At 47.5% G+C, this 19,757-nt stretch overlaps 1 protein-coding gene across 3 annotated transcripts in view; it reads right to left on the bottom strand.

The window, feature by feature from the left end:
- Positions 1–17,541: 17,541 nt before the first annotated feature.
- Positions 17,542–19,757, bottom strand: part of stumps (DBB domain-containing protein stumps) — an 85,783-nt gene continuing 83,567 nt past the window's right edge. For all 3 annotated transcript variants that reach the window (XM_055063609.2, XM_055063610.2, XM_055063608.2), the window contains exon 15: positions 17,542–19,301. In XM_055063609.2, the coding sequence (XP_054919584.1) occupies positions 19,009–19,301 (293 nt within the window). In that variant the 3' untranslated portion in view covers positions 17,542–19,008. The remainder of the gene's footprint in view (positions 19,302–19,757) is intronic.

The following is a 19,757-nucleotide window of genomic DNA, read 5'->3' on the forward strand; positions in this document are numbered from 1 at the left end:
GCATGATATCACGAAAAACTTCGGGGAGGGGGGGGGGGGGGGGAAGCCGACCACGACTACGACACGACCACGAGATCCTGTAGTTCGCAAAGGGACACAACTACCAGAAGCAAACAACTGGAACTTATGCAACAACAAATACAGCAGCAAACGAAAATACAAATGCAGAAGTTCTTGGTAGAATTTCAGGAACTAAAGTGATACGTTCATGAAACCCTCACAAAATTAATCGAAGCGTAGAAATAAGCTTAACAAACCGTGATCCCAGGAGTCCGATGACAAAAGAAGTCTAACCTCGGACGCTGAAAGCACAACCACTGCCTCGTATCATGGCAGATATAGTGACCCAGAACACAAGAGAATCTCACACCATGGTCCTATAACTGTCGTTCCTTGCGCAACAAACACGCGACACTCACACTATACATACAATCGGCGCTGATTCCTCTTGACGTAATCTGCCTGTAAGAAGTGGGTACCAGGTCGCAAGGTGATTACGGGCTACAAATTGCACATAGAGGCAAACCACCCGAAGGTGGCGACACTCGTCTAGAAGGAATTGGTAGCGACACTCACAACGGTACCGCACGAAGACACTCCACACCACATCGTCACGATCTGGTGAACCAAGAAGGGACGACCGAAGCAGGTAATATGCAACGTACATAGTCCCACGCAAGACCGGAAACCGGACTTTGACCACATCTCCCATCATATGAACACCACACTTCAACCACACAACCGCCTACTTCAACGCATGACGCATGACATGGAGCTACGCTAAAGACAGACCCGAAGGTATGAGACTCCCAGAGGCGATACAGCGATATGACTACATACTCCTCACGACACCGGGCAGGCCGACCTGTATGGGAAACAGCGTAAACAGGGAAACCACACCCGACCTTACCACCACCAAGAATGCCACAAACATGTGCTGGAGCGTGTTGGACGATATTGTGGGCAGCGATTGTAATATATGGGGTGTTTCTTTAGCTGCATTAAATTTTGAAAACTTGCCTGTGCCAAATAGCACAGTTATAACCCCTGATCTAAATTATTCGATGAGGCGGTCATTACGTCTATGTGAAATCAAAGTGCCTAATGAATAATTAACATACTTACGCTTATTAACTGTGTAATTATTTACTTTATGACACATATTTCAATTTTCGAATTAATTTAATTATGGGGTTTTACGTGCCAAAGTTGGGGACTCCGGAAATTGGGACTCCGGAAATTTGGACCACCTGGGGCTCCTTAACGTGCACCTAAATCTAATCTAAGTAGACGGGTGTTTTCGCATTTAGCCCCCATCAAAATGCGGCCGCCGTGGCCGGGATTCGATCCCGTCACCTCGTGCTTAGCAGCCCAACCCTATAGCCACTAAGTAATGTACGGTGAGTTCGCAAGGCGTATCCACTTAGAACGAATTCTTAGGACTACACCATTTTCGAGGTATTAATTTTCAAAGTGTCCGGCGAAATGCATTGGCGTTCCACTTACTTTTTAAAAGAAAACGCCGATTAATGCATTGACGCAGAAAAGTAATTGGCACACCAATGCATTTCATCGGACATGTTGAAAATCTGTATCTCGAAACTCGTGCAGTTCTGAGGATTCGTTCCAAGTGGATACGCCTTGCGAACTCACGAGCTGCAATTCGTAGATTAAAATATATGCCGTAAAACTAGAAACTACAATGTAAATTAGCGTAACTATACTAATTATTCAATTAATCATTTTGATTTCTTGTAGAAGTAATAGCTGCCTCATCGAGTAATTTAGATCAAGGGCTAGAATTGTGCTATCTGCCACACACAATTAAATAGGTTGGTGCAGCTAAAAAGAAAAAGCACCCTGTATAGTGGAAGTAACCTACGAAACAGCTGAACTACGACGCCCGCTCGGAAAAGCCAAACTCACTAATTGGACTAAATACCCAGAGCAACAAAATGTTGGAAACGCGCCCAAACCAGATACCATAGCCGAATAGACTCCCTACATCAAGGGCCTCTATAAAAAAAAACACTAAAACATATCAGGCTGCGGCAGACACTCCCGCCATTGACAACCACTTGACGCACCTTTGGGAAGTCATCAGGGTCTCACCAAACGGTGGTGCTGACAGAAGCTAAAAAGAAAATTCAGAAGTCGAATAGCGGAAATCACAAAGGAAGCGAACGCAGACGCGAAATAACTCTACCACAACATTTGGCGCACATTCTATGACTCCTCAAGAGGCACATTAGGCATGAAAAAAACTTGAAACATCCTACGGAGTCTTTCTGGGCCCTCTACCACAAGAACCGAAACAAACGCTAATCTCCAACAGCGAGCACGGAAATTTCAAGGGGACCAGGATCAGTTAATACAAGCGCTGAAACAACAGTACACAGGAGAACGGAAGCGAGACGGAAATACAATACCAAGTCAAGAATACAAAGGAACATCCAACCACGAACCTGACGCACCCATCACCTTTGCGGAGGTGTATGCAGCTTGACAAAGCTTTAAAATGAATACAGCACCCGTATTGGACGGCATTACAAACGCCATGATACGGAACCTTAGCACTTACATTACAAGCCATCACGGACCATTTAAGTTTAGGAAATGACACCGAGTGGAAAGCTACCTACAGAATGGGCACTGGCACAGATCGTATACTGATATCCAAACCAGGAAAATGGAGAAGCCTTGATCAGCTACGATCAATCACACAAACACCCTGCTTGGGCAAACGTTTTGAAAAATCATACTCATTCGCCTCGAACATTACATAGTAGAACGAGGGCTCCTACTAACATCTATGTACGAATTTAGGCGAAGAATGTCTGTCTAGGACATGTTCTTATTGCTCAAAGAGGAAGTACTTAACACACTTTTAGGTAGCCTCAACAACTTACTCCTTGCGTTCGATATCAAAAAGGCCTTCGACAACATCGTGCACTCTAACATGCTAGATGGTCTGACAGCCATTGGGTGCGGGAGGGAACGCATATTCCACTATGCCTCTGCATTCCTTGGCAATCGCAAGGCACAGCTGGACATGGCCGGCACCAACTCACCACCACAACACCTCCCACGAAAAGGCACGCCCCATGGTTCCATTCTGTCCCCATTCCTCTTTGACGTTGGTCTCCAGAAACTAGTCCTACAACTGGACGATATATACCGAACCTATGCTGTGCGTTTTGCGCGGACAATATTACACTATGGGCAATCAAGGTCTCCTGTGGAGAACGGCAATAAGTACTGCAAACAGCCACAGACGAGATCCAAAGCTACTTTCAGGCAGCACGCATGACCTGCGCGCCAAATATATCGGAATACCTGAAAATAAGACCACCGCGTGCACCGGACATCAACAGGACCCCGATAGCATGAATCCTGGGCATGCACGTACAAGAAAATAACGTCGTAAAGACGGCAATAGACAAACTCAAACCGATCGTCAAGCTTACTACAACCCTTATAGCTAGAATCATCATCATCATCACAATCATTATCACCACCACCACCATCACCACCACCACAACCACAATCATCATCATCATCATCATCATCATCATCAGCCTGGTAACGCCCACCGCAGCGCAAAGGCCTCTCCCATACTTCTCCAACTACCCCGGTCATGTACTAATTGTGGCCATGTTGTCCCTGCAAACTTCTTAATCTCATCCGCCCACCTGACTTTCTGCGTTCCCCTGCTACGCTTCCTTTCCCTTGGAATCCAGTTCGTAACCCTTAATGACCATCGGTTATCTTCCCTCCTCATTACATGTCCTGCCCATGCCCATTTCTTTTTCTTCATCTCAACTGAGATGTCATTACCTCACGTTTGTTCCCTCACCCAACCTGCTCTTTTCTTATCCCTTAACGTTACACCCATCATTCTTCTTTCCATAGCTCGTTGCGTCGTCCTCAATTTAAGTAGAACCCTTTTCGTAAGCCTCCAGGTTTCTGTCCCATACGTGAGTGCTGATAAGAGACAGCTGTTATACACTTTTCTCTTGAGGGATAATGGCAACCTGCTGTTCATGAACTGAGAATGCCTGCCAAACGAACCCCAGCCCATTCTTATTCTTCTGATTATTTCAGTCTCATGAGCCGGATCTGCTGTCACTACCTGTCCTAAGTAGATATATTCCCTTACCACTTCCAGTGCCTCGCTACCTATCGTAAACTGCTGTTCTCTTCCGAGACTGTTAAACATTACTTTAGTTTTCTGTAGATTAATTTTTAGACCCACCCTTCTGCTTTGCCTCTCCAGGTCAGTGAGCATGCATTGCAATTGGTTCCCTGAGTTACTAAGCAAGGCAATATCATCAGCGAATCGCAAGTTACTAAGGTATTCTACATTAACTTTTATCCCCAATTCTTCCCAATCCAGGTCTCTGAATACCTTCTGTAAACACGCTGTGAATAGCATTGGAGAGATCGTATCTCCCTGCCTGACGCCTTTCTTTACTGGGATTTTGTTTCTTTCTTTATGGAGGACTACGGTGGCTGTGAAGCCGCTATAGGTATCTTTCAGTATTTTTACATGCGGCTCGTCTACACCCTGATTCCGTAATGCCCGCATAACTGCTGAGGTTTCGACTGAATCAACCGCTTTCTCGTAATCAATGAAAGCTATATATAAGGGTTGGTTATATACCACAGATTTCTCTATCACCTGATTGATAGTGTGAATATGGTCTATTGTTGAGTAGCCTTTACGGAATCCTGCCTGGTCCTTTGGTTGACAGAAGTCTAAGGTGTTCCTGATTCTATTTGCGATTACCTTAGTAAATACTTTGTAGGCAACGGACAGTAAGCTGATAGGTCTATAATTTTTCAAGTCTTTGACATCCCCTTTCTTATGGATTAGGATTATGTTAGCGTTCTTCCAAGATTCCGGTACACTCGAAGTCATGAGGCATTGCGTATAGAGGGTGACCAGTTTTTCTAGAACAATCTGCCCACCATCCTTCAACAAACCTGCTTTTACCTCATCCTCCCCAGCTGCCTTCCCCCTTTGCACAGCTCCCAAGGCTTTCTTTACTCCTTCTGGCGTTACTTGTGAGATTTCAAATTCCTCTAGACTATTCTCTCTTCCATTATCGTCGTGGGGGCCACTGGTACTGTACAAATCTCTATAGAACTCCTCAGCCACTTGAACTATCTCATCAATATTAGTAATGATATTGCCGGCTTTGTCTCTTAACGCATACATCTGATTCTTGTCTATTCCTATTCTTCACTGCTCTTAGGCTTCCTCCGTTCCTGAGAGCATGTTCAATTCTATCCATATTATACTTCCTTATGTCAGCTGTCTTACGCTTGTTGATTAACTTGGAAAGTTCTGCCAGTTCTATTCTAGCTGTCGGGTTAGATACTTTCATACATTTGCGTTTCTTGATCAGATCTTTCGTCTCCTGCGATAGCTTACTGGCATCCTGTCTAACGGAGTTACCATGGTAACTTATCTTATGGGCATCATTAAGGAGTGTGCAATAGAAGTCGGTGCACCGACTTCTATTGCACACTCCTTAATGATGCCCATAAGATTGTCGTTCATATCTTCAACACTAAGGTCCTCTTCCCGAGTTAAAGCCGAATACCTGTTCTGTAGCTTGATCCGGAATTTCTCTATTTCCCCTCTTACCCCTAATTCATTGATCGGCTTCTTATGTACCAGTTTCTTCCGTTCCCTATTAACGTTCCCTGGTGACGTTCTTCCGGGTGACGAGTGAGTACAGCCAATTGCTGGTGACAGGCGTTAACATCAACGTCTTTAGTTGAGTACAATGAAAGACATAATGTAAAAAGAAAAGTAACACATGAATGCCCACCTTCCACGACGTTCAAACTTTTGTACTTCTAAAACTGCCTGAACTTAAAACAATTTTCCAGGACTTAAGTTGCACGTTTCAAAGTTATTGTAACACACTTGGCATCTTTTAGGGGCGAACACGTTCACATATATCTGTGTTTGCGGTTTCGAGGTTCAGCTTAGGGTTGTACAAGATACTCAGGAAATTCATTTAAAAGAAGTTACTAAATACCACGTGAAAAAAAAAATTAGGTAGAGTATTAAATACCGAACTCGGAAATACATTGTGTGGTTGCTTAGTGGCTATGGTGTTTGGTCGCTAAGCACGAGGTCGCGGGATCGAATTCCGGCCACGGCAGGCGCATTTCAATAGGGGAGAGAGAGAGAGATAGCAAAGAGAGGAAAGGCAGGGAGGTCAACCAGACGAGCGTACGGTTTGCTACCCTACACCGGGGGAAGGGAAAGGGGGAACAGAAAGAGGAAAGCGGGATAGAGGGAACGCTGTCTGTGCACGCAGCAAAGTGCTTGGAAATCAGTCAAGTCAAAGCAAGTGCTCCGTCGATACGTTAGGCTGCCGTCAATCTTGGTGGCTCATAGCTGGTGATGCACGTTGAAGTCACCACTGAAGACCAAGGATCCGGTGGGCGCCAGCAGTACGTTGCAGTGCGTGGCAGTATGTTTTTTTAAAGCTAAACCCCAGCCGTTCTGACTTCCGTGCGAATATAATGATGCGGGTGAGCCATGGCGCTTACTCAAGTGTTGCAAGTACTGAATTGAGAGCATCCAGCACTTGCATTGCACTTCGCGCTGACGGAGTGTGCAGGTTATTTAAGAGCATTCGAAAGGTATTCATCAGAGACCGGAGCATCACAACCACTTGCCGGTCTTCTTCGGGCAATTTGTCAGGAACACGCGCTGTTCGCTCTACAGGCGTGCGCAGCTGTATCACTTGACGTGAATCCGGCTCTGGCTGTGGCATCAGCTGCGGCATCGCCTCTGGTTGTGGCATCGGCTGCGGTATTGCCTCGGGCTGTGGCATCTCCTCCGGCTGTGGCATCGGCTGTGGCATCAGCTGTTGCTTCGGTTGTGACTTCCGCTGTTGTTCTGGCTTTGGCTGTTGCTTTAGTAGTGAGGACCAAGTTATATTACCAAGTTAGGCCTTGTCAGATTTAGATTGAATTGCCCCAGGCCTAGGGGGCAGAGGACGAGGTGTTGTCGGATGGGGCGTACTTTTCACAGAGGCATCAGCGTTCTTTGAAGTCCGGCGGCGTCGGGAGCGTCGCTTTCTAACGGCCGCAACAGCTTCCCGACGAGACGAATGGTCTCTCGCCATCTGCTTCAAGATCGCCTTTTCCTTCTTAATTTTGGGGCAGTCCTTCGAGGAAGCATCATGGGACCCAATGCAATTGGTGCATTTCAGAACCGTGGCTGCACAAGAGTCTGCAGCGTGGGGCTCGCTGCAGCGTGAGCAAACTGTCCTGTTCTCGCACACGGCGCTCACGTGTCCCAGCCTCATACAATTGTGGCATTGCAGTGGCCTTGGGATGAATGGTCGCACAGGGTGTCTAAAGTGGCCGACCTTGACGTGCGAAGGGAGGGTCTCGCCCTTGAATACAATTTTCATATAGCGGGATGTGCCGAGGCGATACACATGTGTTATGGCGACGCCATCAACGGCAGGTTTCACTAGAATCGGCAAGTCGGCGCTGGAGATCGAGACGTCCACGTCGTAGATGACACCAGAAGTTGAACCACTGTTCTGGGGGATGTACGAGCGGAGCTTAACTCCACCTAGTTTTGTAACTTTAGTTAAATTTCTCAGCGCGGTCTCATGTGTGACGTCGATAGCCAACACATTTTTTCGTGTGTTTACTCTAACGTCTGCTATCTGATTTGGCGCCACCGCTTCAAGTTGCACCGATACGGACTTTCTGTTGAGTCGCCTCAGGTTGTCGGTAGCGAGTTCTGGTACAAATAGAATCGTACTGACTGCGGTATTCTGAGTTGGTCCTACCGTTGACGTGCTGGAAGACATGGATGCCCTGGTGATGGGTCTTCGTTTCGCTTTGCGGCTCTGCACAAGCTCGGAGGTGTCATCTGAGAAGTCCTCACTGCTGAGCGAGTAGACGCTGATGTCATCGCCGTCGGTGTCGCTCTGGAGGCCGGTCCGCTTCCTAGACGCAGCCGCCGCTGAAGTCGCCATTCCCGGCAGAGGCACGGGGACGTCAACTTGCATCCGCGCCACGATCCATGCCGGCTCTCCAAAGATGTACGCAGAAATAAGGAAAAAAGCAGCTGAGCTAGAGAAATAGCGTTCTGGCTCGCAGACACTTCGTCAATAGGGGAGAAATGCCAAAACACCCGTCACTTAGATTTAGGTGGACGTCATGGTTTTGGCACGTAAAACCCCATAATTTATATTTTTCAAATTCAGAAATGTATTTGAGATAGAGAAATACTCAAAAAAGTACTTCGTTACTTCTAAGATACTTAGCCGTAACTATATACCATTCACCATACGTATGTTTGAACCGTCAGCGATGGAAGCACGCTTTCTTTCTTGATAATTTTTAACTCAGTAAGCCCGCCGCCCCGAACAGTATATGTTCGACAGACGAAACGGGTGGGACCGGCCATCTGTGCACTGCGCGTCAGCCGCAACGAGCTCGTTACGCGCTGTTAAGAATGGCGAGCTGCAAGGAAAAATTGCCACCCAATTACGACTGGGGGACAAGGCGCGCATCCCCCACTCTCCGTCGCTGCAGCTAGACTGCGTTCGAAGAAGCGGGCTTTGTGCTGAAAACCGCCTCCATGCACGAGCCCCATCTCCGTTGTGACGAAACGGGTTCGACGGACGAACTATTGTGCCCGAGGTCCCCAGCGCGAACCTGATTTTGCTACGCATGAGCAAGCCGCAGCGGGACAACGAGCTACCCAGAATGTCTCCGAGCTTCCCGGAACGACTCCCCTCTGTCGTCGGCTCCAGTCCTTCGCACCTGTGTATTTGCGTGTGTGTAGGCGTAAACGATACTGCGGAACGACTCCCCTCTGTCGTCGGCTCCAGTCCTTCGCACCTGTGTGTTTGCGTGTGTGTGTGCGTAAACTGGTCTGCGGGGCGACGGCGAATTTACAATGAGTAAACGAACGCTCGCGTCACCTTGTCGCGGGAGGCGGCTAGTTTTGCGATGACGAAACGAACATTCGCTGCCTTGCATCGCCGGAGGACCGAGTGTTTAAAAACGGCTGTTGGGCGGAGGCTCGACACACTTCTCTCGTGCAGTCAGGTTGGACTGACACACTTTCTCTTGAGCAGTCATGTTGGACTGACACTCTTTTTCTTAAGCAGTCATGTTAGACTGATTTAAATTCTGTAAATAAACCCATTTTCCTCGTTCTCGATGAGAAGCAGTTCTTCCCTTCATCAACGTCCTCAGCGTGTTTAAGTTGGACGACGGCATGGGCCAGCTACCTTCGAATTCATGCCGGACTCCAATCTTGGCAACGGATCTCGAGCGATGGGATTGAGCCCCCAATCCTGACAACTGGCTGACAGCGGTGAGATGGACTTTGCGACATGGTGCTGTATCTGCGGTGAGTGCTTGATTCTTGCTTTGACTCTCTAGGCTTCATTTTGTGGTTGTTCTGTTTAGAACTGTAGGGAAGCTAGATTGTTGTGTGTTAGCTAGGTTGTGTTTTCCTAGCTAGATTTAGAGAGCAGAATCAAGGCAGTAATGCAGCAGTCATGGGGTTAAGGACACTGCTGAGAGACGAGTTGTTGATTGTTGGTGAGGAACTGGGCCTAGATGTACGCGAGGAAATGCTAAGATCAGAATTATTGCATATCATTTCCGAACAGGCCAGTGAGGAAGATATTGAAATGGGATTGGAACTTCTCAAAAAGAGAGAGAAACGGGAAAGAGAAAGAGCAGAACGGGAAAGAGAAAGAGAAGAACGGGAAAGAGAAAGAGAAGAACGCGAGTTAAGAAACATGCAACTTGAACTTGAAAACAAACGTTTGGAGTTGTCTCAAGGAAGTGAAGGCGCTCTGGGACGATCAAGTGAGGCAGAATCGTACCGCATGGACAGGCTATTAAAGCCATTTGAGGTCGGGAGCGACATAGGCTTGTTCCTAAGCAATTTTGAAAGGACTTGCGAAAAGATGAACTTCGGCCCGAATACATGGCCACAGCGGTTGCTGTCTATGTTGCCGTGTGAGGCGGCGGAAGTAATCGCCAGACTGAGTGCACAGGATGCATATGATTATGCAAAAGTTAAGGCTAGTCTCCTGAAGAAATACCGCCTTTCAGCCGAAGCTTTTCGGCAAAGGTTTAGGAGCACAGGCAAGAAAGATAGCGAGGGATATCCGGAGTTTGCATATAGCTTAAAGGCCAACCTAGTCGAGTGGCTTAAAAGCGCGGAAGCGTACGACAGCAGAGACATGATCATTGAATGCATGTGTCTAGAACAGTTTTACAAAACCATCCCCCAAGCTGTGAAACTGTGGGTGCAAGACAGAGGTAATGTAAACACTGTGGAAAGGGCGGCTGAATTAGCCGAAGAGTACGCAACCCGTAGAAAGTTGAACGCCGAGGGAAACTGGGACGGTCGAAATAGACCGCGGAAACCATTTCTGTTCAAAAAGGGTGCGCAGACTAGACGATCGGAGCCTGTAGACATGGCGGAAAAGCCCGCAGAAAAGAGCGAGGAGAAACTTAACGGAGAAACCGCACAAAAAGAACAGAAAAGAAAATTCGAATCTTTTAGACCAATGCGCTGTTACATATGCCACAAACTGGGACACATAGCTGTAAACTGCGAGAAGTCTAGCGTAGTTTTCTCCTACGTGGAGGAAAAAGATGAGAATATGGAACTTTTAAGTCCATATCTCCACGACCTGCAAGTTAATGGAAAACCATGCCGAGTGCTAACAGACAGTGCCGCCACGATGGACATTGTCCATCCGTCTTACGTGACGGTAGATGACTTCACCGGAGAAGTAGCATGGATAAAACAGGTTGTAGAAGAACACAGCGTGTGTCTGCCCATGGCCAAAGTCAAAATCAATGGACCATTCGGGGAGCTAGAGACTGAGGCTGCAGTTTCCAAATTTTTGTCACTGCAGTATCCTTACATCTTTTCGAATCGTTCGAATCAGTTACTGTGTGACAAAGGGCTCAAACTGGGAGAGGGCATAGTACAAGCATTGACCCGAGGCCAAGCTCGTAAGATCGCGGCGCTTTCGGCTGAAAATGCACAAGCTCCTCCAGCGGAAGCAGAAAAGGGGATAACTTCAATACCCGAATCCGAGCTAGGCCCGAGGGACAAAAGAACAGTTGAGGAGAGCCTGCCAGCTGACCAGCTCAATGAGAGCGTAACACTTGAGTGACAAAGTTCTAGCCTGCAGGAAGAGCAAGCTGACGCACTCACAAGCGAGACAGGGTCGTTATTATCACCGGCCTCAAAGAACTTTGATCAGCTCTTACGTGTGGATAAAGAGTCACTGGCAGCTGAGCAAAAGAATGATGAGAGCTTAGCTAAATTACATGACACAGCTAAAGAAGGCATTGCTAGGCGCAACGTGACGATACATGAGAGAGGAGGTTTGTTGTATCGGCACTACAGAGATCGAAAGGGTAGGATTTTAGATCAGTTAGTCGTACCTACTAAGTATAGGGAGGACCTTTTGAGTCTCTGTCATGGAAATGGGTGGTCCGGCCACCTAGGCATAAACAAATCAAAGGAAAGATTGCTTATGGAATACTACTGGCCTGGCTGTTTCAAAGACGTAGAAAACTTTGTAAGATTATGCGACGCCTGCCAGCGTTCTGGTAAACCAGGAGAGACATGGAAAGCTCCACTGAAGGTAGTGCCCTTAATAACAGAGCCTTTCAGACGACTTGTAATAGACACGGTAGGGCCTCTTCCAAAAACAAAATCGGGCTACAGGTACTTGTTTACCATGCTGTGTCCGGCTACCAAGTTTCCAGAAGCAATCCCTTTGAGAGAGCTCAGTTCCACCGAAGTAGTAGACGCGCTTTTAACAGTGTTTGCACGAGTTGGGTTTCCAGCCGAAATTCAGGCAGATCAAGGGTCAGTATTCACGAGCGCACTGACTTCCACATTCTTGCAAAAGTGCGGGGTAAAGTTAATACACAGTTCTGTCTACCACCCTCAGTCAAACAGTGTAGAGAGGTGGCATTCGGTGCTTAAGCGAGTTTTGCGTGCGCTCTGTTACGAGCATAAGGAGGACTGGGAGAACTGTCTGCCGGCAACTTTGTTTGCTTTGCGAACGGTTCCACATGAAGCGACAGGGTTCTCACCAGCAGAACTAGTGTATGGGAGGACACTCCGTTCTCCACTGAGAATGTTAAGAGAGATGTGGGAGGAAAGAGGGGAGAGTCCAACAGTGGTTGAATACGTGCTAAATTTACTAGAACGGCTAAGCGCAACCCAAGAACTAGTCGGAAAGAACATGGGAATAGCTCAAAAGAACGCCAAATTCTATTACGACAAGAATGCGAGGCTTCGTACGTTTAACGCCGGAGACCAGGTAATGATCCTCAAACCTTCAAGAAAGAACAAGCTTGAAGTTCACTGGGACGGGCCCGTTAAAGTGTTGCACAAACTTTCAGATACTAACTATGCTTTGAGAATGCCCGGTCGCAGGAAGGAAGTGAGGATATATCACTGTAATTTGATGAAGCCGTATGTAGAGCGGAGCGGAGTCGTTAACTATACCATCAAAGAGCTGGATGGCATTAGTACCAAGTTTAAGGAGTATAGGGCGACCTCCAACTCTGAAATCGGTCTAGAAGAAGTAGTCGAGCACTCGGTAAGCTCGCACGCTCTAAGACCCGAGCAGCTAGATGAGCTAAAAGAGGTGTTAGGGGAATATCTCGAAAGATTCAGCGATCGGCCGGGTAGAACCGAACTGATAACGCATGAAATTGAGCTGACATCAACCGAACCAGTAAGATCAAAGCCTTACAGGGTGTCTCCAAGACAGAGAGAGATTATGGAGGCAGAGATACAGCGCATGCTAGAGTTAGGAGTTATTGAGCCCGCTGAGAGTGACTACACGTCACCGCTAATACTGGTAGAAACCCCTAACAAGGACCCTCGTCCGTGTGTTGACTACAGGAAGTTAAATGCCATCACTAGGGATCAGCTGTACCCGATACCCAACATTGAGGAACGAATTGAAAGAGTTAGCGCTGCTAAATACATTTCAACTATAGATCTCGTGCGGGGGTACTGGCAAGTTCCCCTTTCAGAAAGTGCCAGCCGCTATGCCCCATTCATCTCGCCTGTAGGCACTTTTCGCCCTCTCGCACTCAGCTTCGGGCTGAAGAACGCGCCGTTTAGCTTCTCTAAGTTAATGGATATTGTCCTAAAAGACTTGCAGGAGTTCGCCTTGCCCTATCTTGATGATGTGGCGATTTGTTCGGACAGCTGGGAACAACACGTATCGCACCTCAAACAGGTGTTCTCACGGTTGAGGGAAGCCGGCTTGACGATGAAAGCGGAAAAGTGTAGGTTTGGTTGTTCGCAGGTTACTTATCTGGGCCATGTTGTCAGTCAGGGCATGAGACGGCCGGCGGAGCTGAAAATAGCTACGATTGGAGGATTTTCTCAGCCGCGCACGAAAACGGACCTTCGTTCATTTTTGGGACTTGTGGGGTACTATCAACGGTACATTCCGAATTACTCGCAAATGGCAAGTCCATTAACAGACGCCCTCCGAAAGGGAGCACCGAGTAACGTACACTGGGATAAGGACAAAGAGAACGCTTTCCAAAGTTTGAAAACGCTATTGGTTTCTCGCCCTGTGCTTCGCGCGCCAGACTACACAAAGGAATTCATAGTTCAATGCGACGCAAGCGACAGAGGTATGGGCGTGGTACTTAGTCAGGTCGGCGACGATAACGAGGAGCATCCTATCCTCTATGCCAGCCGTAAACTAAATGTAAGAGAGGAAGCCTACTGCGCTTCAAAGAAGGAATGTGCTTGTTTAGTTTGGGCCGCACAGAAGTTGTCGTGTTACTTGTACGGAGCGAAGTTCATCTTCGAGACCGACCACTGTCGTCTGACGTGGCTCAATCAAATGTCACACAAAAATGGCCGCTTGCTCCGATGGAGCCTCACTCTCCAAGAGTACAACTTCTCCGTTAGATATAAGAAGGGAAAGTTGCATAGCAATGCGGATGGTTTCAGCAGGCTAATTTGAATTCTGCGTTTGAGGGTCCCGCCTAAATTTTAGGGTTACTAGTGCTAATTTTATTAAGCGAAGAAGATCCCCTCTCATTTAGCAGGATTACATCCATGATTGCTGAATTCGTCAGCAGGAATTTGCTTCAGAAATTGGCATAGCGAAATGCAGCATTTTTTGTTTCTGCACTTCTGTTGTTTTTTTTTTTTTTTGAAGCCTAGCGAGTCTAAAGTGAGAGCCAATGCACGTCATCTCGGCGCAGAGCCGTGTTGTGGGGTTCATTTTGCAGTTGCCTGTCCTTGTTGGATGTTTTGGGGCGGTGACATCAATACACAAGTGGTCGCTGCGAGCCAAGACATCAATCCCCCCCCTGACCACCTGCCGTTCTCTTCCTGCCTAGCGGTTGTCAGCGCTAGACAGTCGAGATTTTTCGGGCCATGGAGGCGCTGTTAAGAATGGCGAGCTGCAAGGAAAAATTGCCACCCAATTACGACTGGGGGACAAGGCGCGCATCCCCCACTCTCCGTCGCTGCAGCTAGACTGCGTTCGAAGAAGCGGGCTTTGTGCTGAAAACCGCCTCCATCCACGAGCCCCATCTCCGTTGTGACGAAACGGGTTCGACGGACGAACTATTGTGCCCGAGGTCCCCAGCGCGAACCTGATTTTGCTACGCATGAGCAAGCCGCAGCGGGACAACGAGCTACCCAGAATGTCTCCGAGCTTCCCGGAACGACTCCCCTCTGTCGTCGGCTCCAGTCCTTCGCACCTGTGTGTTTGCGTGTGTGTAGGCGTAAACGATACTGCGGAACGACTCCCCTCTGTCGTCGGCTCCAGTCCTTCGCACCTGTGTGTTTGCGTGTGTGTGTGCGTAAACTGGTCTGCGGGGCGACGGCGAATTTACAATGAGTAAACGAACGCTCGCGTCACCTTGTCGCGGGAGGCGGCTAGTTTTGCGATGACGAAACGAACATTCGCTGCCTTGCATCGCCGGAGGACCGAGTGTTTAAAAACGGCTGTTGGGCGGAGGCTCGACACACTTCTCTCGTGCAGTCAGGTTGGACTGACACACTTTCTCTTGAGCAGTCATGTTGGACTGACACTCTTTTTCTTAAGCAGTCATGTTAGACTGATTTAAATTCTGTAAATAAACCCATTTTCCTCGTTCTCGATGAGAAGCAGTTCTTCCCTTCATCAACGTCCTCAGCGTGTTTAAGTTGGACGACGGCATGGGCCAGCTACCTTCGAATTCATGCCGGACTCCAATCTTGGCGACGGATCTCGAGCGATGGGATTGAGCCCCCAATCCTGACAGCGCCCATACCGCACCTGACAGTGACGAAGGGCGTATCTTGAACACTGAGCACAAGATACTCTGAAAAGTATTGAAGTCATAGAAAAAATACTGAGTTGCCAAATTATTTAAAGGAGAGTACACACCAAATTCTCCAGTGATGTTTTTTTTTTTTTACTATTGGGTAATACACAGCATCTATGGGACTATAATAGCGGTCAAAATATGCGCGATCGTGTCCCCATCAATGTAATATAAAACGATTTCCTTTCAATATTTCCGCCAGAAGGGGGTGGATAACCTTAGATGCCTAAATCACGAGTACCCGAGGTCACGGAGTTCACGTGAACCACCAAAGCGTTGACGACAACGAACTCATCCGTCGTCTGCTCAATTTTACACGTGCGCCCACGTTCGTCGACGCAGGAGTCAGACGGGAGCCGCACACTGGCGTCTCCCGGCCGTGTTTCGATAAACGCACGTGCAGTCACTCTGAACATTCGTCGCCACCAGAGTCGTTACGCCACACTATGTTGCTCTCAACAGCGACGGTTTCGTGATGGCTATCGCGACGAGTCAGGAGAAGGGAGCCTGCAGGTTTCATGACTTCGAAAATTTAGATAAATTACCTTTTAGCCGTCTGCTGTCAGTCATACTTCGTGAAAGCGTACTTCGTAAGCATGCAAAACTTATGCTGTAGTCAATTTACCCTCTCAATTTGGTGTCCACACTCCTTTGAAGGATACCAAGTTACTTTGGAAAGCATTTAGGATAGCGTATTTTGAGTAGAGTATTTAAATTGCGTACGAGCCTGGTTCAACTGTACTTAGTTGCGCGTTAAATAAACTAAACCTTTTTCGAGTTTAGAACGCACACAACCTAGAGGAAATACAGACTTCTATATGCGCCAAGTGAATTTGCGCGCATTTGTAGATACACTACTGCATATCCGTAGTGTAGCGAAAAACACAGAAGCAATGACTGGGTATTAATATATTTATTCAAGAGCTAGAGAAACTTCATCAGACATATTTATATTCTGCACTTGCATGAGACTTGACCACGCGCAGCTGTAAAAAATTGTAAATTGTGGTGCACAATGCCCATAAAGTCGCGCGACAAAACAAGAAAGACTATACGGCGCAGACAGCTAGTGTACACGTCACAATGAAAGCCAGCGTAAACGCGCACCAGCTGCTTACTTTATATATATATATATATATATGCTACAGCGCACGTTTTGTCTCGCTTACGCGTGTAAAGCACGCGGTGGATGCCAAAAGCGCGCGCGTGAAGCACTCACAGAGGCGGAGACAACAATGTTGCATTTGCAGCCGAGTTGCAAAAAAGGCACATAGCGCGCGGCATTTCGATTGCTATGGAGCATTGAGGCAGAGGTAACGCAACTCTAGCTTGCATAGCTACAAAAAACATATCGATTTGCAGCGCAGCTTCGTTAACTTCACACGAGGTTGCAGTTTTCTTTGGCAGGAGCTTGTTGCTTCCTGAACGGAAGACAGAACTAGATTTCAAGGAATATTCTTGCTGACTGTTTCCGTGGCAAAGTGTTTGGTTAATAGAGCCACTTGGCTACGCTCGAGCTGTTATAGGTGCTGACGCTACGTTCAGCCTTTTTCGGTATGCATACGGCAACTCGCACAAACTGTAACAGCCGCTAAAGAAGATTCGCTCGCTCCCAGCCCACGAACAAAGTGTGAGCAAAAAGTCGCATCCATCCCCAAATATGACTGTTGAGACAGACTACAAGTGCAAATCGAGGCCTGCTGGCCCAAATTAAAAATTTGAATAAGGTGAAAAAAAAAAAAAAAACATACACACGAAATGGACATCACAATAACTTACTTCCTCTCGCAGCCATTCAATCGCTTTAACAGCGCACACGATTCTCAGCGTTTTGGTTTCTCTGTGGACTAGATGTTTATCGAGGTATTACATCCCGGCAAAGCGGTAAGGAAGACCGCTGACAAGAAACATCTGAGGTAACATGCGCGTTGCACAGATTCAACAACAATGACGCTGGTACCAGGAAAATAACTGCGCCTTTCTGCCGACTGCTATGTGTACAGATGCATTTATCGTACTCAAACGGTAAAGCGAAGGCTGCGCAGCTGTGGTCAGATATCCGGCTAATTTCGTGGACACGTAGTACAAGTGGGTTACAATATATATATATATATATATATATATATATATATATATATATATATATATATATATATATATATATATATATTAGACAGACGTAACTAGAAAGAATACAACTGCAAGGTCACGTCATCGGTCGGCTCACACGCAATTATTAACAATAATAATGACAAATACTACTATGGGATAGACTGCTATCTAGTGTTTTGTAGCTTGCTTTCGAGTAAGTGCACATATGAATATTATGGAGTATAGTATTCACTATCTTCGCAGAAACGTACACGACGGATCAATGTGTCTGGTACATAAATTGATTTGGCACTTTCCCTGCGCAGAACGTAACAAGAGCAGTGATCCGATTTCAGACCGCAGTGCGACCTTATGCAAAGTGTTCAGTAGGAAAAGTTCGGGTTAAACCAACGATCGCAATTCCACCCAACTTCAAACAACCACGTATAAAAATAATTACACAGCCATTTTTTTTAATTGTAGCGGCGTTCTGGCTATATGGCACGCTGTCCAGTCGTTTCACTAAACACTGAAGGGGACTGTATCGAAAGGCAGGTAATCTGCGTGTGTACACAGCGAACAAGATTTAGTTTGTTCACTTAATAAGAGTACGCACACTTCTTTAGCTGGTTTGCTTTTAGGTACAGGCGGAGTCCAGCGCTGAAGGCAACAGGAACTCGGGAACAAAGACAAAGGTTGACGAGTGGGTATTTCCAGTTGACGTCAACGATCAGGTCGAGCATCAGACAAGCAGTCAACAGAATTGGACAGAATTGTGACAGTGCTGCCTATTAACAGGTGCGAAAATGGCACAAAGGTACGAGGGCAGAAAGCAAACTATAGCAAACAAGCCATGGCTTCCTTCTTTAAAAAAAAAGAAGAAAGATCAGCGATTGGCGGCGATCCAAAAAAAAAGAAAAAGAACACTGACTGACTCATACAATACGATCTCTTCCTCGAAGAGAGATCATGCCCTTTCGTGACGTATGCTTTAACACACGAACGGCGCCACTAATCCGAGACGCCGTGCATAACCGAGCTGCGTGATAGGGAAAGCACAGTGACTTCTGGGTACATCCACCTTTCTTGCAAGTGAATGGCTTTTAGGAAATAAAAAAAATTGTTGCGAGCCAATTGACAGGCTCGACTTTTTTCTCACCTTTTCTTTCTTTGAAGATTCTCATATTTATATGAATGAGTATCGTGAAGGTAAATTTCCTTTTTCACATACAAGTCCAAGCAAGGAACATGCACGAACTATCCAATCTGCTCAAAAGCTTGCCTAATCTGGTGAAACCGCCCGAAATGTGGCAGCAAACCACCGACAGCTAAACACTCAACGCCATGGCTCCTGCTCGTTTTCCAGCGTCACTGGCGACAGTAAAACACAGCATCGCAGATGTGGCGCAGAAGTTCCCGACATTCGTGATGCTCCCTCATTCAAGCTGCACATCTGAGCTGCAGCCTGCGTCCCCAGCGGTGGCTCGAGCGCGCTCCTGACCAGCAGGGCGCTCAGTCATCGGGCACGGGAGGTGCGGGTATGTCGGGAATGCTGAGCCGCACCTGCTGCTTGCTGGACGGGGTCGCGGGAAGGGGGGCGCCGCCTGCGCCCCACTTCGGGATGTCGTAGTAGTGCCGGCCGTCGTCGGGCTCCGGGGGGCAGGGAGGCGGCGCGACACGTCGCAGCGCGGCCATCGGGAAGTCGTAGTCGAGCAGCGGGTTGTGCCGATGGTCGATGACGGGCCGCGGCACTTGCGGAATGTCGTAGTACACGCCCGCCGATGGGTTCACCACTGCTGACTTGGCTGCGGGAAACCAAGACAGTTTGACTGAGCACGCGGGCGTTTTCAGGTCCGTTCACACCTGCCTGTCCTTTTAGCCTTAGCTAGGGTATGTGTAGATATATACATAGATATATCGAGAACCTCCCCATCCTGCACCCCCCTTCCCCGCCCCAAGAAAGAAAGAAAGTAAAATGAAATAAATAAGGGTATGGAGGAAGACGGGGAATGCCCGACTCATGCCCTCCATAGCCGAGTGGCGTGGATGAAGCCCACTGGTAAGCACGCTAACAACAAATTCAACGAACATGCATAAATGAAAACTTTGGTGATACTTAGATGGTTGCTTGATGACAATCCTGTTGTGCGTAGTGCCGATAATAATGCTGATATCAACTAACGCAAACTGTGCTATGCAGAACAGCACATCCGCCTCGCAAGACTTCTGGTTGCACGAGAATGAGGAAGTGGCTGCTGGGG

This window comes from Dermacentor andersoni, chromosome 1, assembly GCF_023375885.2.
Source record: "Dermacentor andersoni chromosome 1, qqDerAnde1_hic_scaffold, whole genome shotgun sequence".
NCBI lineage: Eukaryota > Metazoa > Arthropoda > Arachnida > Ixodida > Ixodidae > Dermacentor > Dermacentor andersoni.